Here is a 24,496-nt window from a genome sequence, read left to right as displayed (position 1 = left end):
TCAAGCGAATTGCAAACCACTAGGTATAGATGAGTTAGGCTCGTTAAGTACCTAATGGAAGCAGGTAACTCTTAAGTGCAGCCCTCCAGGTTGAGCATTTTCAAAGAATCCAACCCACCGATGGAATCGGGAATTCTTTTCAGAGAGCGACAATATTTTAGAGATAAATTACAAAGCTTCTTTAGGTTTCCTATGGAAATAGGTATTCGTGCTATTGAAATGCAGCTCAGGTTGAGCTTTTTCAAAGACTCCAACCTTCCAATGGAATTGGGAATTCCTTTAAGTGACTCACAATCATTTAGAGATGAAGAACAAAGCTTCTTTAGGTCTCCTATGGAATCAGGTATTCGTGCTATTGAATTGCAGTAGTCAAGGTCTCCAAGTACAAGAAGCTTAATAAAATACTATTAACACAAACTAAAACAAACAATATATACGTAAAGCTAAGACCGATCAGCCTCTAGGGATCCTACCAGTCACCACCGAGTGGGAGACAAATATGAGACGAAGGGGTCAGCATTTTGTTCCCAAGCTCGCTACCACTTGGGCGACTCGGGCAGGTGTCTAAACAGAGCACGAAGTGGATAGTGCAAAAGGCACGGTCAACAAAGAAGCGACCCAACTTGGACGGGCATCCGTTTGCTAGGCGTCATGACCAAACGAAGACAGTTGAACAAAGGCAAGAAAGGCACACAAGCAAGAACGTGAGCAGAAGCCATTGAGATATCTGTTCAGACGGTTGCTTAACCAGTGACGGACAGTGAGACTAACTGGCAGCTAAGACGTACCAACACATCAGTTACGCAACATACCATTGGGTTTTGAACTTGCAACGTCCCAACACATGGTCACATGCACTAACAGCTCCTACCAAGCAAGCGGAGCCCCGTTGGTTACCGTGAAAGGATTTTAAAAAGCTCTTTGGAAGCCATCTGACCTAACCATTGTGACAAAGCTTGACAGATTTATGAAAATCTCTCAGAAATACCATACCTTGAGAAATTATCTAAAAGTTAAATACAGTAATTTCTTGCCATATTTTCAATTTCTCACTATTTTTTGTCAGAAACATAAATATCGCATCTTACACATAATATTTTATGTTTTTATCCGCTATTTATCATAAAAAATGTGTGTTTTTAGTTTTAAGTGTTTTTTATTTATATTTCTTTATAAAATTTATTTTTTATTTTATTTATTTATTTTTTTAGTACTGAGATTTTGCCTAAAAATGCAAAATTTTCAATTAACTTTCTATTATTCAGAGTTGCCACCACGCTCCAATTGTGATGTTACCCGAACTCAACTCGTAACCATAAGAAGTTGTTGAAACCCATATCATCAAAGGTCCTTCACCTAAGTGCTCATTTATGGCATCCTTCAATTTACTTGTTGGAACTCGGAAGTATCTTCCAGTCTCGTCTACTTGACTCTCTCCTTGTAGACTTTCGAGGAAGACGATCTTTCCCTTCACCACGAGTTGGAAACACACATCAATGGGTGATGTCTCATCAAAGTTTGGACTGGAGCGCCATGCCTCTGTCAAATAAAAATGGAATCCGCCATCTCTGCTCCACCAACGGAATTGTATAAATAGGCCACATGTGATAAACCTCACGGCTTTGGCTGGAATCCCAAATACCAAGTGGGGAACCACACGGCTTCCAGTAATGCAGAAAAGATCCAAATGTTCAAATGACGCCTGCAAGTCAAAAAGAGTTAGGCGTTAATCAGTCCAAATACATATCACGAAATGTGCTACGTATACCAATCACTATGGATGGCAGTGGATCCGGGTGGAGGTGGGGGACAAAGTCTCCACCCCCTAACCCATCCAAAAATTCTGCTTTCCATCTCCACCTTCATCTCTGCATGGGTTTTGATTTTAACCTCCATCTTCTTCATCTAAAAATTTCATGTCTTCCGTTCCCAGTCCAAATGGGGGTGAAGCGGCGTTTGTCCCCCGATCCTTAAAGGTATTTTAGATATTTTACTAACAGAGATCGAGGATGAAGCCCAACGAGAAAGCATAAATCCATCCCCGTCTCCATCCCTGCACGGGTTTTGATTTTAATCTCTATCCTTGTGCAAATGAGGCGAGGCCCGTTTTTCCCCTGTCCACTGCCATCCCTAAATCACTCTTAACAAATATCTGACACTAGATGTGATAACTCAATCAGTAATATGTTCCCCTCAAAAAAAAAAAAAGACCATGAAGCAAGAAGGTACCTACCAGTGACAATCTGTTCATAAGGTCAAAACCCAGGCTTCCACACCCACTCATGTCCAACTCTCGTAAAGACTGGAGGCTTTCAATGCCTGGAACGTCAGTGAGATCCTTGCATCCTGTGAGTCTCAATTTCTGTAAATGCTTCAGGTTGGAGATGTCTGATACTTTACTCAAAGCAGTACAATCTGAGAGATCGATGGTAAGAAGACAAGAGGGAAGCAGAGGAAGAGACCCGAGCCTAGAGAGACCACGCAAGGTAAGATGTTGTAATTGAAAAAAATCACCAATAAAATCCACATCCAGATGGAGGTCCCCAAAGGCTCTTGAAGATGGCTCAGGAAGGAAAACAACCTCTAGCTTCATCAAAAATTTCAAACAACCAATGGAATATAGAAATTGTTCAAACGAATTGCAAACCACTAGGGATAGATGAATTAGGCTCGTTAAGTACCTAATGGAACCAGGTATCTCTTTCATTAAAGTGCAGCCCTTCAGGTTGAGCTCATTCAAAGACTCCAACCTTCCAATGGAATCCGGAATTTCTTCCAGACCGGAACAATCTTCTAGAGATAAAATACGAAGCTTCTTCAAGTCCCCTAACGAATCAGGTAACTCTTTCATTGAACTGCAGCCCTTCAGGTTGAGCTCTTTCAAAGACTCCAACCTTCCAATGGAATCCGGAATTTCTTCCAGAACGGGACAATCTTCTAGAGATAAAATACGAAGCTTCTTCAAGTCCCCTAATGAATCAGGTAACTCTTTCATTGAACTGCAGCCCTTCAGGTTGAGCTCTTCCAAAGACTCCAACCTTCCAATGGAATTGGGAATTCTTTTCAGAGACTTACATTCATTTAGAGATAAAGAACAAAGCTTCTTTAGGTCTCCTATGGAATCAGGTATTCGTGCTAATGAAGTGCACCAGTTAAGGTCGAGCTTTTCCAAAGACTCCAAACGACCTATGGCGTCGGGTACTTCTTGAAGTGATCTACAACTATCAAGGATGAGTATCTCTAAAGATTCCAACATTCCAATAGAGTTTGGTATTTCCTCCAATGATTCACAGCCAATTAGAGACAACTCATGAAGGTTTTTTAAGTCTCCTAATGAATCAGGTAGCAGCTTTAACGAACTACATCGATCGAGATTCAGCACCAGTAAAGACGCGACCTTTCCCCTGAAGAATGGAAACTGCTCCAATGATCTGCAGCCCTCAATAGTCAATTCAGACAGGTTCTTTAAGCCTCGTAATGAAACAGGTATTCTTCTTAGGCCAGAGCATTTCGTAAGGTCAAGTTGTTCTAGGGATTCCAAGTCCCCTACCCCTTCTGGCAGCCATTTTAGTGATCCACACTCTTGCATACTCAAGAAAACCAGCTTCTTAAGATGCCCGATTGATTCATCAATTTCTTTCAGTGACCAACAGCTGTCCAGCACCAACCTTTCCAGGCACTGGAGATGAGTGAAATCAGGAGTGCGGACGAGTTCTTCACAGCCAGTGAGATCGAGGACCTTTAGCCTTGGAAGCACCTGCAGATCAATATTATTATTATTATTATTATTATTTATATTAACAAAAACATTATATGCATAAAAAAAATATGAGAAACTGGGAGTAAAAAGAAAAGATGACCTTGTTCAATGTTGTTCATCACTAGGATGCATGTGACTCAAATTCCCATGACCAAATGGCCATCACTCATTCTTGGTACCTTAATCAAAGGCACAAAACGTGTTGGCTCTGCCTAAAATAGGCATTTGAATTATGGGATGATTGGTGCTTTTCCATATTTGATTTTGTACACTGAAGATGGAAATGCATCAGTATTTTTAATTCTTATTATTATTGTGACTACTAACCATGTTACCCATTGCAATTTCTCGAAAGCCACCACTTAGGTCGAGAACAACGAGTCCCTTAAGGCGCTCGTTATGAAACCGAACCGTATCCCAGCGATCATCATACAACTTCAGATATTTTAGATTCCTTGGGAGGTGTAAGGGCCCATCATCTTCATCCCTATAGTTGACGTTATCAAGGATCTTGAGACTGCTCATTGCTTCAAATGCCTCTTTGCTCCAAGGAGGATATCCGAAGATCATATTCCGAAAAGTGATGCCTTGGATGAGAGGGAGCTTGGATCCCTGCAAAAATAAGAAAGGAAACAGACCGAATCAGGTTACCAAGAATCCGAGAACATGCATGTTTGGACTCATCTTGGACTTTTATTGATCCTCTAAACCCATGTATTTTATATCAAGACCTTAATATAACAGACTCACGTCATTGTGCAATGGCTGGTCCCTACTAGTTACAATGATGGCTCAAGCCGTTACCATTACTTTTTTAACAACTGCAGCCACGGCCGTCTCCAATGACTGCCATTTTGCTTCACAAACCATTTACATCTTACAATCCAGCAGTAGACAGAAGTTTTTTACCTGTCACCATTACTTTTTTAACAACCCCAACGGAAAGTTCTTAAACATTATCTAATGACAATATATAACACTGGTGCGATAATTTGAAGTTCATAACAATGCAAACATTCATAACTGGGCCGGAAGGCAGGACTGGGCTACAGCCATAACTAACATTATCTAATGGTAAACATTCATAACTATATTTTTTTTTAACTGGGCCGGGAGGCAGGACTGGGCTACAGCCATAACTAACATTATCTAATGGTAAACATTCATAACTATATATTTTTTTAACTGGACCGGGAGGCAGGACTGGGCTACAGCCATAACTAACATTATCTAATGGCAAACATTCATAACTATTTTTTTTTTAACTGGGCCGGGAGGCAGGACTGGGCTACAGCCATAATTAACATTATCTAATGGAGGACTGGGCTACAGCCCAGTCCTGGCCGCCACACACCCCCCCCCCCCCCCCCCCGCCCCCCCCCCCAGCTATGCCTTTGACCGCAGCCATGGCCGTCTCCAATGACCGCCACAGGCGTATGAATATCTGGATATAACATTTCTCTTCATAAACCATTTACATCTTACAATCCGGATCATATGTATCCGTTGACTTCCCATATTGATATGAAAAAATAAATTATTCAATATTAGGAAGAATCTGGAACAACATCAAAAAACCAAAATATTTTCAAACACGCCCATGCAATACCGAAAAATTCAATATTCACAAAATATCACTTATTTTGGAAAACAAATTTTGCAATGTTTCGATATTGTTTATATCTTACATATATTTTGTAAACATGTCATGTTTTTTTATATGAGCCTAAAATAAATAAATAAATCAAAATATCTGTTTAATTTTATCTGGCCGATATTTTCCCGAGAATGAGATTTGGGACACATGGGCGTTTGAGCCATTAAATATTAGAAGTGGACAATAGGCAGGCTGCCACGGGCAGCCCATGGCCAGGCATGTTCAGTTTGGGCCTGGACCTAGTTTCTGGACTAGCTCCCAGGAACAGGGTGTAGGCCGAGCCCAACCTAGAGTTTGGTAGGCCACAAAAGTCGGGCCCTTTAAAGACTCTCTCTCTCTCTCTCTCTCTCAATATATATATAGATGTAATCCCCACCGTCAAAAACGATTTATGAGTATAATTTTGAAAAACAAACATGATTGCTATCAAATAAATTATGTGGAAGCATCTATCAAGTCTGATTGAGAAGAAGCAACCTGCACTTGTAGTTTCTAGTTGTGCTCTTATCATTGTTATATATATATATATATATATATATATATATATATATATATATATATATATATATATATATATATATATATAGGACTGTCAAACCTAGTTTTTTACTAAGCGAACTAATGGTTAGATCTACCAAAAAGTGTTTTCTACTATACTGTGCGTGCATATGCACGCAGAGTACAGGAAACTTATATTGAATGAGGGTTTTGGATTTTTTGCCAAAAATGAATGGATTTTGCAAAGCTGTGTTGGGTTTTATGTTGTATCTTAGGTTTTTACCGTTTCTTTTATGTTGTTTACTTGTGTTCCTGTTGTGGTGGGGTCACCCCTCGTCACCAACTACCCCTAATTGTACTAATTCTTCCTAACCTAACCTCTTTGTTTTTCCTTCATATATATATATATATATATATATATATAGAGAGAGAGAGAGAGAGAGAGATTAGCTTGTGCAACAGTTAAGCCTAGTTTAGTACCCTTGGGCCTCACGGGTAGGCAATGAGTCAGGCATATGGGCTGGGCTGGGCCCCTTGTCAAGACCTATTAAAGATGCATATAAGATGTTGCATCTATTCCAAACTAAAAAATCTTATTCTTAGTCCCCCTTTGGATAACATGAGGCAAAACTAAGTTTCTTAGAAACCAAGATTTGCTTTCAAATAGGTCTGCAAATGAATCAGATATGGCTGGATATCAGATCCAAATCTGACATATTTTTTCCAAATATAGATCATTTAAGTAAGATCTGAATGTATATTCAGATGGATTCGAATCTGTTCAATTACATCACTTTCAGATTCCAATCAGCAGTTTAAATTAGATCTAGATTTGATCCGATTCAAAATCTGAACTAATTACATTTTTTTACATGTCATTAATGGCTTGTTTTTGTACTATTTTTTCCAGATCAAGTATTACCACATGTATTTCGGATTTAGATTCAATTTTACTTTTCTGGATCTAATTCGGATATGGATTTTGACTCAGATTTGGATCTGCTGTTTACATTTCAGATTCAGATCAGATCTGGCAGGATCCAACCCAAGTCCCAAAACCTAAATAACTAATATTTGGGTTCCGAAAGGCTAAAAAAAAAAAGCTAGTAATTTTCTAGCCACAAGCTGTCACCTTCTGGCCGAGGGGTCATAGGACCCCCTTTTCCAGCAGGTGGCTGGCCAAAAAAAAGAAAATATAAAACCTGCCTGACTCATTCTGCGTATGGTCATTTCGTCCGTTGACACCCTCAAAAATCATATAAAATGCGTTTTTTGGTAAACCTATCCATATGGATATGATAACCATCTTTACAAAAGATTTCTAAATATGAGGTGAGAACATATTTATTTACCAATGTTTGACTGTTTGACTAGAAGTAATCCATTATCTAGATTTCTAAGATGGCTAGAAGTAATCCAATATCTAGATTTCATTGTTTGACTGCGAATTTAGCAATGCCAATCTAGGCCAAGTTTCTGAACTTTTTGACCAAGAAACAATGTTGTTTAATTTATTAGCTCAATATTCACTCAACCTGTGCCTATGAAATCAATCTTGTGTTAGTGACCAACTTTTTAATATTACGAAAAATAAAAGATATATAGAATACGCCATAATCATTCTTATGCCAATATTCAAAGTTCTAATACTATGAAAATAAAGATAGAAACCAGTTTAGATCATACCTCTGCTTGTTCCAACACCGTTACTATGTCATCGGCATCCCATAGCCTGCTGTACTCTAGAGGGTTCTCTTTGCCTTCTTTTCGAGCTATAGTCCTTCCCATATCTCGAATTTGGTCATGCATTCTAAAAGTATCATCATCATCATCGATACTAATGAGAGACTTGTGTTCGAGAACTTTGAGTGACCAGCTTGGGAAATACTTGCAATCCTTCCACATGTAAACTGGATATTGTTTCTTCTCGCCAATAAAAAAACATGCTATGTCTAAAAATATGCACTTCTCCCTTTCTTCTAGTGAGTCATAACTTATTTTTAACTTTTCATAAACGCCTTTATTTTGAACTCGTTTCAAATTTGTCAACATTTCTTGCCATTCTTTTTCATCTCTATTACCGTAAAAGAGTGACCCAAGTACTTGAAGAGCTAGTGGTAGGCCCCCAGTTACTTTCACAACTTCCTTAGATAGATCTTTAAACTCTGCCTTTGGTTGGTCATTCTTAAATGCATGGTGACTGAATAGCTCAAGTGAATGCACATCGTCCAGTTCTTTAAGGGCATAAATTTCTTCTTCCTCCAGTCCATGCTTTAGGAGTACGCCTTTGTCCCTTGTTGTAACAATAATCTTACTTCCCGCACCAAACCGTTTCTCTTGCTTCGAATCTTTTCGGTGGGCTATAAATGCATCAAGTTGCTCCGTGTCATCCACATCATCAAGAATTAGGAGAACTTTCTTACTACTCATTCTATCCTTGATCAAGCTAATTCCTTCTTCAACATTATGGATGGCAATTTCTTCTTTTAAAGTGTCAGAAATTAGAGTAGCTTGTAGTTTGGGAAGTCCCTTACGATGCTTGGCCTCTTCGCGAACATCTTTGATGAAGCAACAACTACCATCATATTGTGTAAATAGCTTATTATAGATGGCCTTTGCAATTGTCGTCTTTCCGATGCCACCTTGCCCACAAATTCCAACAACACAAACAACATTTGTTTCCCTGCCCAACATCGCCAACACTTCATTTAATTGAGAATCGTTCCCAATTAGAAGATCTATGTGAAGTGGGACCTTGCTTAATAAATTAGATACCTTCTTGCATATAAGTGTGATCAGTTGTGCCTCATCCCTGCAACTTGATGACAGCAACAAATAAGTAATTCCAAAGCTTGAAGAACATTATCCAACTTTATATATATATAGGGTAAATATTGGTTACTAATGAAGGTAAGGAAGTAACGAGTTGAAATCACTCTTTTTTTTTTTCTTAAAAGAATTCTAATTTTTTGTAAATCAAATTTTAAGGATGACGAATGTAATCGACAGTTTTTTAGTAGGAAACTTATTTTTAATCATGTGATTATGACAAGTAATTAGTTTTTTAAAGGGGTCCAAAAGTCAACGGTCCACAATGTGCCAAAGTTTAGTAACTCAAAACAGCTATTAAAGGCATAGAGCTGGAAATCATAGATTTAAGCTTTATTGACTCAAATTGAGTATAAAGATGTGTTCATCAAGTTTATCTGCAAAGGATCAAAACTTAGATCATATTATTTCGATCTAAAAATAAGACTTTTGAGTTGTGAACTTTAATATTGACTTTTTTGAAACTTTAAAAAAACTACTTAAATGTCACAATTCAATTATTTAAAACTCATTTAATGGCCCATAATCTGCCAAAATTTTAGAACTCAAAAAATCATGCTGTACATCAAAAAAATATAATTCAAGGCTTAATCCTTTCTAAACAAACCATATTGAACACATCTACGTAATTAGGTTGAGTTGATACATCTCCCACCTATGATTTTTAGCCTGTTATAGTTCATTAACTTTATATATATATATATATATATATATATATATATTGTGTGTGTGTGTGGTGGGGGTATATGGTTGTTCTGTGTCATGGTACCATAGGGACTACACACTCATGGCAGCATAGATCTAACCATCAAATAGTAAATCTAATGATAAACATGATTTATTCAGTATATTAGAAGGTTTTGTCATGTTTAATACATCATAAGATTCTATTTTTCATACCATGAAAATCAATGGCTCATAATTCATGAACATAAGAGTGATTTATGAATGGTATAAAACATCATATTTTAGTCAACTTTAACACATAAAAACAATAAATAGAATATATTAAACATGTAGATCTGTGTAAACCAAGGGTGTACCACCATAAGCTGGTGGTACAATACCTTCATAGATGCGCCCTATATATGTATATACAGTGATATAGGGATAGTGTTTGCTACCCTCATGGGTGGATAACAATTAGTGAAAAAATGTAATTTTTTTAGTTTTGTTGCACATCCGACCCTCCAAATGTGACTACATATCAAGTTTAGCAGAAACTAGTCTTTGGATCATGTTTTTCTGACATATATAAGATTTTATGAAGGTTGAAAGATCAACGACCAACATTGTACCAAATTTCAAAACCTCAAAAAGACATGTTTTGATGTCCAAAAACTATGATTACAGGAGGGTAGCAAATGCTATATATATATATAATGAAAAGCTACAAAATGGGCACGGTGCTAATGGAAACATGTTATTAGGGTTTCGGTGTTTGTTTCCAATTCTGATCCCACTGATGTGTTCAATATGATTTTTTTTTTATATTTACACAAAGAAGCCACCCTTGGGAACAAAGACCTCGCCGCACTGGCGCTACCTGTCGTCCTTGTGGTCACTGACCTTGTAGCCTAAAATTTTGTGGGTTTACCCCCTTGCTCCCAGGGAGTAGCCACACTTCTGCTTGCACAAGAGCAGACACCCATGAGATTTGAGCCTAAGACGCTTACCTTGTAGCCTTGGCCCCCATCCCACTACGGCAAACCCCTTTGTGGCAGGGAGTCTAACAAATTTACTAAAAATAAACACTTTGTTAATGCATTTTAGATAAAAAAACAGCATTTATTTAAAAAGAACTATAGGCCGTTGATTGTTTCAAACCTTATAAAAACCTATCCATGTATTGGAATCAAATGCTCCAAGAAGTGATTTTTATAAAGACAAGCAGATAGATCACATCTGTGCTCAACGTTTTGAAAAAACACCGAAAATCCAATTGTGTGTTCCATTTAGCACAGTCCTGATTTTGTAGGTTTTCATTTTCACACACACACACACACACACACACACACACACACACACACACATATATATATATATAGGCCTTTTTTTCTCATTCTGTCCCGTTATGCAGCATAGTTTGAAGCGTTTTATAATAGATCTGAACCATTAGATGTGTTTGGCATGCTTAATTTAGTGGAATCCTCTATTGGATCAAAATTTTTGATGAAAAAATGTATTTTTAGGAGCCAAGAAAATTGATGCCTCGTAGCCATTGATTTTGGATTACAAGAAAAACCAGTATACATGTCTGATTCCGATGATCCAAAAACAGGGTCCCACTAAACAAAAAGATGTGAAAAAAACACAAAAAACTGTGAATTTTGAATGGGCCTATCAAGCTGAACAAGCCCATTATATATATATATATATATATATATATATATATATATATATAAAGGTGAGAAACTAATGAGCAGAAATCACTTTTTTTCTTCAAAAAATTTCTAACTTTCTTGTAAATCAAATGTTAGGGATGTGATCTTCATGGTTTGTTTACTAGGAAACTTGTTTTGAATCATGTGATTATAACAAATAATTAGATTTTTAAAAAGGTTCAAAAATCAATGGTCCACATTGTGCCAAAATTTGATAACTCAAAAGATAGCATTTTTACATCAGATCCTTAGCAAACAAACCATGTTGGAGGCAACTGTGCGGCCTCGATACAACTTGCACCTATGATTTTTAGCTTATTAGTTTTTTATCTTTATTAGAAACCAATATATATATATATATATATAGAGAGAGAGAGAGAGAGTAATTCAACATTACCACTCATGAAGATCAACAAAATATTGAACCCATGAACTGAACAAGAACAAAAGCAAAAACAAATAAAGAAAGCACAAGAGAAAAGAACATCAGACAGATAAACGGGCTCACGCCGGAGCCGCTTGCCCAGATTGAGGCAAAAGAGCCGAAAGTAATTCAACATTACCACTCATGAAGATCAACAAAATGTTGAACCTATGAACTGAACAAGAGCAAAAGCCAAAACAAATAAAGAAAGCACAAGAGAAAAGAACATCAGACAGATAAACGGGCTCACACCGGAGCCGCTTGCCCAAATTGCGGCAAAAGAGAGGTAGCATTAGAAGGAGGGAGCAGAAGATCAGTAAGATGCATACGCAAGATCGCATAAACATCTACCAAGATTTTATGCACCAGGTTATTAATGTTAACTGGAATTTGACGAAAATGAGCATCATTTCGTTACATCCAAATAAACCACCAAGAAGTAAGCAACCACGTCCGCCAGATGAACCTCCACCTCTTGCTGCGCCTAATACAAACTGGCCCAAAGATCAGATCAAGCGCAAAGGACTCCTCCTTAACAAACACTTCTCTCGATGCCTCCAGGTCCAGCTAAAGAGTTTCACAAATATTGGGCAAGACCAGAACAAGTGAAATGTAGATTCTTTTGCAGCTTGACAAAGCACGCACCAACTCGGGAGCTGAATGCCCCACATCTTTAAATTACTGTGGGTCTGTATCCTATCGTGCAGAATTAACCAAGCCAGGGCTCGAGAACGGGGAGAAGGACCCTTCGCCCAAAGCACATCCTCGGGCAACCAATCAGCCCCCGGCGAGAGCAACGATCTATAAACTTTTTTTGTGAGAAACTCTCCGCTTGGCGCCAACGCCTACTGCAACCACTGACCAAAATTTTTGGAGTCCTCAAAATGGTCTCTAAAGCAGGCTAAAGCCCTCAACCACGATTTACGCAAGTGCGAGAGCGCCAAACCCCGAGTTCCCAGACGAACCGGAATAAGAGCTGGAGCCCCATATTTAGCAAGAAGCAAACTAGCACAAGGGTTGTCCGGTTGGTGGGCCAACCAACATTGCTTGGCGACAAGAAAAATGCTTCGCAGTTTGGGCGCAGGAATGCCTAAACCAGCCATACGTCGAGGTAAGATCACTAAACGCCAACCAATCAAGGGACACTTACCCTTGAGTTGACACCCAAACCATAGAAAACCTCCCAGAAAGCGCGTAAGCTTCTTCTCTACTCCCACAGGCATCACAAACATAGACATGAAAATTTCTGGAATAGTTGAAAGAACATGTCTGACTAAGGTTAGACGGCCAGCGATGGAGAGATAAGACGACTGTCACGAAAGCAATTTGCGCTTCACTTTTTGAAGCGTCGGAGACCAAGCAACAGAAGATAGGTGCTTCACTTGTAACGGCAAGCCCAGGTACATAATAGGCAAGTCAAAAATAGTGCAATTAAAGATTCTCTTTCCAACTGCAAGCATATTGGCATTAACATTGAACATGGTAATAGAGCATTTGGTTTCATTTAGATAAAGCTCAGATAGGGAGAGAAAGAACTGAATGATAAGCTTGAACCTAAGCATCTGTTGAACATTTGCACGATAAAAAATGATCATATCATCAGTATAAGTAAGAATATGACCCGAGAAGTCGTAAACCTACAAACGATTAATGAAACACGAGACAACAACCCGCTTAAGCAAGACCACAAGACCCTCAGCAACTGCATTGAACAACAAAGGCGATAGGGGACACCCTTGCCGCAAACTCCGCCCCAGCTTGAACCGGTCTCCTCTAACACCATTGATATTTAACATGGTCTGCACATTTGAGTTCAGCTCCCTCACCCAACCAGAAAAACGATGAACAATACCGAAATTTGCTAACATTTGAAATAAGAATGGCCAATGCACAGAGTCAAAAACTTTATGAAAGTCTAATTTAAATACAAAGTAAGGTTGACCGCTATGCTGCAAGGAATGAACAACTTCAAACGTCATAATGAACGAGTGTTGGACCCGCTTATTACGGATAAAGGCGAACTGAGAGTCTGAAAAAATCTGGTTAGCCACCGATTTCAGCCTATTCGCCAAAACCTTGGCAAACATCCGATAGAAAGCACTCATAACTGAGATTGGGCGGAATCGAAAAATATCAGTGGCCTCATCATCTTTCGGAATGAGCGAAATAATAGCAACATGAAAATGATAATGCAGTCTGGAGTTACGATGAAACTCATCAAACATGCTCACCACGTCTGATTTAATACAGTCCTAAAAGATTCTAAAAAATTTGACATGAAACCCATCAATGCTAGGCGCTTTCCAACCCGATAGATCTTTAATTATCCTAAAAATTTCATCGTCATAGAACCTCCATTGCATAGATCTAGTTTGCTCAAGCTGAATTGACCCAACTAAGATATTACCAAAGACACCCCCACAGTTAACGAAGCAGAATATAAGTCCTTAAAATATATCGAGACTACCGGATTAATGTGTTGATTGAGATAAGAAATACCCTCAATGGAGATAGAATGAACAACCTTCCTTCTATGACGATGAGAAACATATGAGTGAAAAAATTTAGTGTTGTCATCACCAGCAGCAAGGTGAAATGCAAGTTATTTCACCCTAGACCTATGTTTTCAACGAATTTTCTCTTTGACCCTCCAGCTTTTTAAGATGGTAGTTAATTCTAAGGACATAGCCTGGAGACCGAGAAGTTGCAAATCAAAAAGAGAGTCAGAAGAAGACATAGACCGATACAACACAGAAATATCTTTATCTCATGTGGCCATTTGCTGGCAAAAGAGAGGTAGCATTAGCAATTAGCAAGAGGGAGCGAAAGATCAGTAAGATCCATACCCAAGATCAAATAAACATCTACCAAAAGAGAAAGAGAGAGAGAGAGAAAAGTTGTTACTGACCCATCTGTGTCAGTGAGACAGTACCCAGAAATCTGCCCAGCTCTTTTCAGGGCGTTTCTCAACGCATTAACATCCAATTCTTTATTGCTCTCGTGGTTTTTAACGGCTTCAAATGATCCCGTTTGATGTCGGACATCAGAAGGATCAACATGAAAGAACACAGGAATGATTGGCCGCTTTTCTTCAGCCTCTTTGTTAATCTCCACCATCTTGGCCATCTCCATTAAACACCACTTGGAGTCTGCATAGTTTTGGGAGAAGATTGGCACAAAAATCTTTGATCCCTCGATATACTTCAACAGTTTACCGATTCTTTCGCCCTTTTGCAAGTCCTGACTGTCTATGAATGCTTTTATGCCTTGCTGTTGCAGTCGTTGGTAGAGATGGCTCGTGAAGCCGTTGCGGGTGTCCTTCCCTGAAAAACTTAAGAAGACATCAAACCCACCATGCTCTGATGGCATCATTGATGGGCCTGCTGCCTCGTCCTCCATGCGCTTCCTCTTCATCTCACACAAGCTACGCGATGGTCTTTCTTCTTCGATACAGAGAAGCTATTAAACGGAAGTTACAATCTGCCCAGTCTTAGTCCAACCTCTACCATCCCTTTATAGCCGAGAGAGGTAACACAACCATAAAACCTCTCACCATCTTCTTTTAATTCATTTGTTTATTTCATTATTGAAAGGAAAGCGCGAGGAAGCTTCCCTCTTGCTTCGCTTTCTTATGACGCCAGACTTGAAGAAAGCGTCTTTCCAGACCCCCACACGGTTTCGTTCTTATCCATTTTTAATGCAGCCGTGAAAAGACAACGAACCTGGTCCCACCATCAGGGATGGTTTTTTTACGATGGGTTCGATTAGACCCGGATCCAAACCCAGTATCATCATGTCAAATCAGGTTTGAGTCTGGTTCTACTTGAGTCTGAACCTAGATGGGCTACCAAAAGTTTGAAAAAAAAAAAAGGTGCCATAGTTGCTTGCTGCCACGTGTATATTCTGTCCCATCAAAAATCTGCATGTCAAGGGTAGGATTTAGGCATCAAAAAGCTGCATGTCAACGAGTCCGTTAAGGCGATCGTTATGAAACCGAACCGTATCCCAGCCATCATAATACAACTTCAGATATTTTAGATTCCTTGGGAGGTGCATGGGCCCATCAACTTCATCCGCATAGTAGCTTTCATTAAGCATCTCGAGAATGTTCATTGCTTCAGATGCGCGCTTGCTCAAATGTTTATGTCCGTAGCCCATATTCCGAAAAGTCATGCCTTGGATGAGAGGGAGCTCGTATACCTGTAAAAATAAGAAAGGAAACAGACCGAATCAGGTTACCAAGAATCCGAGAACATGCATGTTTGGACTCATCTTGGACTTTTATTGATCCTCTAAACCCATGTATTTTATATCAAGACCCAGAGCCGCCGGACCTGTCACGAGGCCAATGAGACTTGGGCCTTAGGGCCCCTGAGCCAAAATAAAATTTAGGGGCCCATTTTTAATAGGGATTGCATTTTCAATAAGGGCACTAAAAAAATTGAAGGCGGTACCTTCGAACTCCTACTATTAATTAATAGGGAGCTCAAAAAATTTCGAGGCGCTGCCCCCAACTCCTATTATTAACAGGGGGCCTATTTTTAGGAAGCCCATTTTTAACAGGGGTTCAAAAAATTTTGAGGCCATGCTCTCGAACTCCTACTATTAATAGGGGGTCCATTTTTTCCCTCCGCCTCAAGCCCCAAAACACAGGTACGGCCCCGTCAAGACCTTAGTATATAACAGACTCACGTCATTGTCCAATTGCTGGTCTCTACTAGTTACAATGATGGCTCAAGCAGTCACCATTACTTTTTTTAACAACTGCAGCCACGGCCATCTCCAATGACTGCCATTTTGCTTCACAAACCATTTACATCTTACAATCCAGCAGTAGAAAGATGTTTTTTACCGTCACCGCTACTTTTTTAACGACCCCAACGAAAAGTTCTTAAACATTATCTAATGACAATATATAACACTGGTGCAATAATTTGAAGGCAGGACTGGGCTACAGCCATAACTAACATTATCTAATGGAGGACTGGGAGCTATGCCTTTGACCGCAGCCATGGCCGTCTCCAATGACTGCCACTGGCGCATGAATATCTGGCAATAACATTTCTCTTCATAAACCATTTACATCTTACAATCCGGATCACATGTATCCGTTGACTTCCCATATTGATAAGAAAAAATAAATTATTCAATATTTGGAAGAATCTGTAACAACACCAAAAAACCACAATATTTTCAAACACGCCCATGTAATACCGAAAAATTCAATATTCACAAAATATCACTTATTTTGGAAAACAAATTTTGCAATGTTTCGATATTGTTTATATCTTACATATATTTTGTAAACATGTCATGTTTTTTTATATGAGCCTAAAATAAATAAATAAATCAAAATATCGGTTTAATTTTCTCTGGCCGATATTTTTCCCGAGAATGAGATTTGAGACACGGTGGCCAGCTTGGAGGAATATCCTTTGGGGTCCGGATCAGATGTAGGTCGGACCCATAGCGGTCCGACCGACGCATCACTGAGATGTCCAGTGGTTTGAAAATTTTTCGGTATCACATGGGCGTTTGAGCCATTAAATATTAGAAGTGGACAATAGGCAGGCGGCCACGGGCAGCCCATGGCCGGGCATGTTTGGTTTGGGCCTGGGCCTAGTTTCTGGACCAGCTCCCAGGAACAAGGTGTAGGCCAAGCCCAACCTAGATTTGGTATATATATATATTAGCTTGCGGACCAGTTAAGCCTAGTTTAGTACCCTTGGGCCTCACGGTTAGGCAATGAGTCAGGCATATGGGCTGGGCTGGGCCGGTCCCCTTGTCAAGGCCTATTAAAGATGCATATAAGATGCTGCATCTATTCCAGACTAAAAATTAGTATTCATAGTCCCCGTTTGGATAACATGAGGCAAAACTAAGTTTCTTAGAAACCAAGATTAGCTTTCAAATAGGTCTGCAAATGGATTGGATATGGTTGGATATCCGATCCAAATCTGACTTTTTTTTTTCAAATATAGATCATTTAAGTAAGATCTGAATGTATAGTCAGATGGATTCGAATCTGTTCAATCACATCACTTTCAGACTCGAATCAGCAGTTTAAATTAGATCTAGAATTGATCCGATTCAAAATCTGAACTAATTACATGTTTTTACATGTAAATGTCTTGTTTTTGTTCTATTTTTTTTCAGATCAAGTATTACCACATGTATTTCGGATTTAGATTCAATTTTACCTTTCTGGATCTAATTCGGATATGGATTTTGACTCAGATTTGGATCTGATATTTACATTTCAGATTCAGATCAGATCAGATCTGGCAGGATCCCAGCCCAAGTCTGAACTGTTTGCACCGCAACTTTCAAACGGTGGTTTGCCAAAAATTAGGTTTTGTTGGTTTTTGAATGGCCCAAAACCTAAAGAACTAATATTTGGGTTCCGAAAGGCTAAACAAAAAAAAAAAATAAATAAACTAGTAATTTTCTAACCACAAGCTGGCACCTTCTTTTCCAGCAGGTGGCTGGCCAAAAGCAAAAAAAAAAATAAACTAGTCATTTTCTAGCCGAGAGGCACCCGCCTGACTCATTCCGTGTGTACGTGTGGGCTTGGGCGTACAGTGGTCATTTCGTCCGTTGACACCCTCAAAAATCATATAAAATGCGTTTTTTCGTAAACCTATCCGTATGGAGACGATATCCATCTTTATAAAAGATTTCTAAATATGAGGTGAGAACATATTTATTATTGAACATAGCATGGATGCATTACCCTATATATAGTCACAAATATCGTTCTAAAGAATTTCTTTGCAAGTAGAGATTTTGGAAAAACTTTGTTTACATGAGAAATTCTTAAAAAAATATAGATTTGTCAAAATTTATTATACATAAGTAAAAAACTACAAGCAAAAGTTTATAATAGATACTTAATGGGTGGGTGAGATGATATCTTAATGTGAATAAGATATTGATTGGATATGAGTACAAGGATGCAAAAAGTAGCCCAATATCGATGAGGAAAAAAGAGTCCTTACCTTTTTCAACACTAGCTAAAAATGAACTCTCTTTGCTTGGCAACATACTTGAAATTTGAAATGGTTGGACCATTCATGTGGGCTAATAAATCTGCTTGCTCACATGGAGTTTCCCACGTCAGCAATACTTTTTCGAACATTTTTTTTCACTAATTTGTTTGTTGTTGACGAGGTTTTATCATTTTAAGTTATGTTAATATCGCAATGCTTTTTTGCCATAATTTCACAAAATATTAAGATTATGAGAGATTTTGAAAGCCTCCCGATATTAACGGAATTTTTACGCAAAAGAAATAGGTCTAAAAAATATTGCGCAAATTTCAAAATATTGCCATTATTTGTTACTATCTGTATATATATAGACAAGTGCTCTAAGATGGCTAGAAGTAATCCGTTATTTAGTTTCCATTGTTTGACTGTGAATTTACCAATGCCAATCTAGGCCAAGTTTCTGAACTTTTGACCAAGATACAATGTTGTCTAATTTATCTTGTGTTGGTGACCGACTTTTTAATATTATGAAAAATAAAAGATATATAGAATACGCCATAATCATTCTTATTCCAATATTCAAAGTTCTAATACTATGAAAATAAAAATAGAAATCAGTTTAGATCATACCTCTGCTTCCTCCAACGCCGTTTTTATTTCACCCGCATCCCATAGCCTGCTGTACTTTAAAGGGTTCTCTCCGTCTTCTTTTCGAACTATAGTCCTTCCCATATCTCGAATTTGGTCATGCATTCTAAATCTACCATAATAATCAAATACTAATGAGAGACTTGTGTTCGAGAACATCGAGTGACGTCTTTGGGAAAAACCCGCAATCCTCCCACATGTAAACTGGAAATTGTTTATACTGTCCAATAAAAAAACATGCTATGTCTAAAAATATGCACTTCTCCCCTGGATCTTCTAGTGAGTCATAACTTATTTTTAACTTTTCAAGAATGCCTTTATGTTGAACTCGTTTCAGTTTTTTCAACAATTCTAGCCATTTTTCCCTATCACTTTTACCATAAAGCTCTGAACCAAGTACTTTAAGAGCTAGTTGTAGCCCCCCCGTTATTTTCACAACTTCCTTAGATAGTTCTTTAAACTCTGCCATTGGTAATGCATGATGACTGAATAGCTGAAGTGAATGCTCATAGTCCAGTTCTTCAACGGCATAAATTTGGTCTTTCTTCAGTCCATGCTTTAGGAGTACGTTTTTGTCCATTGTTGTAACAATAATCTTACTTCCTGCACCAAACCATTCCTCTTGCTGTGAAGGTTCTCGCTTTGCTATAAATGCATCAAGTTGCTCCTCGTTATCCACATCATCAAGAATTAGGAGAACTTTCTTACTATTCATTCTTTGCTTGATCAAGCTAATTCCTTCTTTAACATTATCGATCACAATTTCTTCTTTTACAATGCCAGAAATTAGCTTCTTTTTGTAGTTTGGGAAGTCCCTTGGCATTTTCACGAACATCTGGGATGAAGCAACTACCATCATATTGAGTAGATAGCTTATTATAGATGTCCATCGCAATTGTCGTCTTTCCGATGCCACCTTGCCCACAAATTCCAATAAGACAGACAACATTTGTTTCCCTGTGCAACATCTCCAACACTTTTTTTAATTGAGAATCGATCCCAATTAGAGGATCTATGTGAAATGGGACCTTTCTTAATAAATCAGATACCTTCTTGCATATAAGTGTGATCACTGTTGCCACATTACTGCAGATTGATGACAACAACAAATAAGTAATTCCAAAGTTTGAAGAACATTATCCAACTTATATATATATATATATATATATATATATATATATATATATATATATATATATCTATATCTATATATATATATTAGGGTTAATGCAGGTCAAATTTAAGAAACTTAGTTTTAATCATGTGATTATGACAAGTGATTAGTTTTTTAAAGGGGTCCAAAAGTTAACGGCTCACAATGTGCCAAAGTTTAATCACTCAAAACAGCTATTAAAGGCATAGATCTGGAAACATAGATTTAAGCTTTATTGACTCAATTTGAGTATATAGATGTGTTCATCAAGTTTATCTGCAAAGGATCAAAATTTAAATCATATTATTTCGATCTAAAAATAAGACTTTTGAGTTGTGAACTTTAGTTTTGACTTTTTTTAGCCTTTAAAAAAACTACTTAAATGTCACATTTCAATTATTTAAAACTCATTTAATAGCCTATAATGTGCCAAAATTTCACAACTCAAAAAATCATGCTTTACATCGTAAAAATACAATACAAGGCTTAACCCTTTCTTAAACACACCATATTGAACACATCTAGGTAATTAGGTTGAGTTGATACATTTCTCACCTATGATTTTTAGCCCGTTACTTCATTGTGTGGTGGGGGGTTATATGGTTGTTCCGTGTCACGGTGCCATAGGGAGGTACAGACTCATGCTAGCATAGATCTAACCACCAAATAGTAAATTTAATGATAAACATGATTTATTTTGTATATTAGAAGGTTTTGTCATGTTTAATACATCATAAGATTATATTTTTTAGATCATGAAAATCAATGGCTCATAATTTATGAAAATAAGAGTAATTTATAAATGGTATAAAAAATCATATTTTAGTCAACTTTTAACACATGAAAATAATTAATAGAATATATTAAACATGTAAATCTCTGTAAATCATGGGTGTACCACCATATAAGCTGGTGGTACAATACCTCCATAGCTGCACCCTGGATATGTATATAGGGTGATATAGAGATAATGTTTGCTACCCTCATGGATGGATAACAATTAGTGAAAAAGTATATTTTTTTTAGTTTTGTTGCACATCCGACCCTCCATACATGACTACCTATGTCACATGGGTGCATTATGAATACAGGTGCAGAGCAATTTTAAAAATTTTGGACATGAGGACACTGATATATATATATATATAAAAGATTGTAAATTTTAAAGTAAAAATAAAAAAAGTAATTTTATTGAAGTAACAACGCAAACTTACCAAAATATAACACATAAAAGGAGGAAGACGATCGAAGATCAATTTTTTTTTAGTTTTTATAAGTCATTTGCCTTAAAAAAATAAACAAAAATAGACTCAATCAAAATTGACCGAGTTCAAAATTTAGAAGTACTCGACCCCGGTGCATTGACTGCGATCAACACTTAGTTGACCGTGTCCGCCCCGTGTTCAAATCTGCACCCATGTGGTAGTTCAAATCTGCACCCATGTGGTCCTCCAATCGAGCAAGCTTTTCAGGAACATCTCTCTATTCGTGGTGGTGCTCGAGGACAAAGAGGAAGAGGATATGGAGGTGGTAGAAATCAAGAGACGAAAGAAGATGATTGTGATTCATCTTATTCTATGCGAGGAAGAGGTCGAGGTCGTGGTCGCTCCCTCTCACAAGTTTAATGCTTTCATTGTCAAAAGTATGGTCACACCATAAAGTTCTGTAGAAAGAGATTGGCAGAAGAAAACCAAAATGAGATAACTTTCATGCATGAGAAAAATGAAATTCTTGATAATGATATTCTCTTTCTTGCTTGTGATACCAAAGAAGAAACACATGATGAAGTATGGTATATTGATAATGGTTGTAGTAACCACATGACTGAAAACAAAAAATTATTTGTGGACTTAAATGAAATGGTCCAAACTGAAGTTAGAATAAGTAATGATAATAGGCTTGCTGTCAAGGGACATGGTGATATTCTTGTTAAAACTAACTATGGCAGCAAGCACGTCACTGATATTTTTTATGTTTCAGGCCTCAAACACAATCTTTTGAGTGTTGGGCAACTTATTCTAAAAGGATATGATCTTCATTTTAAAGGAGAAATATGTGAAATCAATGACAAGAAGAATACACTCATAGCCGAGGTAAAAATGACTCAAAACAAAATGTTTCCATTTATATTTCAAAGTGTTGTTCTTCCTTGCTTCAATACTATTATTAAAGATCCATCATGGTTATGGCATCTTCGATATGAGCATTTGAATTTCAGTTCTTTATCTCTCATGTGCAAAAAATATATGGTTAGAAGCATGCCTAACATTCATCAGCAAGACAAAATTTATGAAGGTTGTGTTCTTGGGAAACATCACAGAGACTTTTTTCTTGGTGGCAAATCTTGACGAGCATCAAAACCACTTGAGTTGGTTCATTCTGATCTATGCGGCCTTATGCACACCACATCTATTAGAGGTAATCGTTACTTTTTAACATTCATTGATGACTTCATTCGGAAGACATAGGTTTATTTTCTAGAAGAAAAATCTGAGGTGTTTAAATACTTTAAGCAATTTATGACATTTGTTGAAAAGCAAAGTGATCTTTCTATTAAAACCTTGCGTACTGATTGTGGGGCTGAATATATGTCCAATGAGTTTGAGAAATTCTTGAAAAAGAAGAGCATCCGTCATCAATTGACTACTCGGTACACACCTCAACAAAACGACATTGCGAAAAGGAAGAATCACAGGATCATGGAGATGACAAGAAGCATGTTGAAATCTAAAGGTATGCCTAACATATTCTGGGCTGAATCAGTGACATGTGCTATCTATCTTCTTAATCGTGCCCCTACTAAAAGTGTTCAAGACCTAACTCCTCAAGAAGCTTGGAGTGGACAAAAACGATGTGTTGCTCATTTGAAAGTATTTGACAACATATGTTATTCTGATATTTCCGATGAACGAAGGAGCAAACCTGAAGATAAATATGAAAAATGCATCCTTGTTGGGTACAGTGAATGCTCAAATGCTTATAAGCTTTACAATCCAATCACCAAAAAAATTATCATATGCAGAGATGTAAAATTCAATGAAGAAGAATCTTGGAATTGGGATGACGAGAATGAAAAAAAAAATCACATTTCATCAATAAGGAGGAGAGTTATGAACCTAATAGTGATGGTGGCGAAGGAGATACTTCACTCTCCTCTACATTTGCGCATTTATCACCGTCTTCCTCATCTTCAAGAAGTTCTGAACCTCCTTCTACGAAGACAAGAAGTCTTCAAGAAATTTATGAAGCAGTAAGAAGAAATCTTGAGGAAGATTTGGTGAATTTTGCTTTATTTGCGGACGCCGATCCAATTACTTATGAAGAAGCATCTCAAGAAGAAAAGTGAAGAATTGCTATAAATCAAGAAATAAAATGCATATCTCAAGTTTATCAAAAAATTGGCCTTGGATCATGTTTTTTTGACATATATAAGATTTTATCAAATTTTCAAACCTCAAAAAGACGTCTTTATTCCAAAAACTGTGATTCTAGGAGTGTAGCAAATGCTATCTTCTATATATATATATATATATATATATATATATATATATGGAGAGAGAGGTTGTTACTGACCCATCTGTGTCGGAAGACAGTATCCAGAAATCCTCCCTGCTGTTGTCAAGGCGCGACTCCACTCGTTCACCTTTATCTCACCCTCGTTGCTTTGGTGGTTTTCAAAAGCTTCTGGAAATGACTCTATCGGATGTTTGACATCAGTAGGAGAAACATCAAAGAACACGGGAATGATTGGCCTCTCTTTCTCAGCCTTTTCGTTAATCTCCACCATCTTGGCTATCTCCATTAAGCACCACTTAGAGTTTGCGTAGTTTTTGGAGAAGATGGGCACAAAAATCTTTGATCCCTCGATGTGCTTCAACAGTTCATCGATTCTTTGGCCCTTTGGCAAGTCCTTACTGTCTATGAAGGCTTTTATGCCATGCCAATCTAGTTCTTTGTAGAGGTGGCCCGTGAAGCCGTTGCGGGTGTCCATCCCTCTAAAACTTAAAAAACACATCAAACTCAAACCCCATGGACTTCGTCTTCATTGATGGGCCTGCAGCCTCGTCCTCCATGCAATTCCTCTTAATCTCACACAAGCTACGCGATGGTCTTTCTTCTTAGCTACAGAGAAGCTATTAAACGGGAGTTACAAT

General features: G+C 37.8%; 3 protein-coding genes across 9 annotated transcripts; all 3 read right to left on the bottom strand.

The window, feature by feature from the left end:
* Positions 1-524: 524 nt before the first annotated feature.
* LOC149831050 (TMV resistance protein N-like) lies at positions 525-24,496 on the bottom strand. Of its 7 annotated transcripts, XM_090013637.1 has the most exons (9): positions 23,916-24,491; positions 23,459-23,571; positions 21,695-22,005; positions 19,172-20,275; positions 14,461-15,752; positions 7,602-8,727; positions 4,088-4,372; positions 2,234-3,757; positions 525-1,702 (listed from the first exon to the last, which is right to left on the bottom strand). In XM_090013637.1, the coding sequence occupies exons 5-9, from the start codon at positions 14,964-14,966 to the stop codon at positions 1,262-1,264; spliced, it is 3,882 nt and encodes a 1,293-aa protein (XP_089869763.1). In that variant the 5' UTR covers positions 14,967-15,752; positions 19,172-20,275; positions 21,695-22,005; positions 23,459-23,571; positions 23,916-24,491; the 3' UTR covers positions 525-1,261. The 7 variants fall into 7 exon arrangements, 6 of the variants coding, with proteins under 6 accessions (XP_089869763.1, XP_089869762.1, XP_089869761.1 ...); XM_090013636.1 differs by lacking the exon at positions 23,459-23,571; XR_016433260.1 differs by having other exon boundaries at positions 1,565-1,702; positions 2,234-2,346; positions 2,682-3,757; positions 21,695-24,496.
* LOC149831052 (disease resistance protein Roq1-like) lies at positions 19,314-20,045 on the bottom strand. Its single transcript, XM_090012923.1, has one exon. It carries the CDS (start codon positions 20,043-20,045, stop codon positions 19,314-19,316), a length of 732 nt encoding a protein of 243 aa, XP_089869049.1.
* Positions 23,908-24,333, bottom strand: LOC149831051 (toll/interleukin-1 receptor-like protein). Its single transcript, XM_090012922.1, has one exon. The coding sequence runs from the start codon at positions 24,331-24,333 to the stop codon at positions 23,908-23,910; it is 426 nt and encodes a 141-aa protein (XP_089869048.1).

The sequence above is a fragment of the Nuphar pumila genome, chromosome 7 (assembly GCF_984573655.1).
Source record: "Nuphar pumila chromosome 7, dmNupPumi1.hap1.1, whole genome shotgun sequence".
In the NCBI taxonomy this organism is placed as follows: domain Eukaryota; kingdom Viridiplantae; phylum Streptophyta; class Magnoliopsida; order Nymphaeales; family Nymphaeaceae; genus Nuphar; species Nuphar pumila.
The sequence above is the reverse complement of the archived record's forward strand: the minus strand, read 5'-3'. Positions and strand labels throughout refer to the sequence as shown.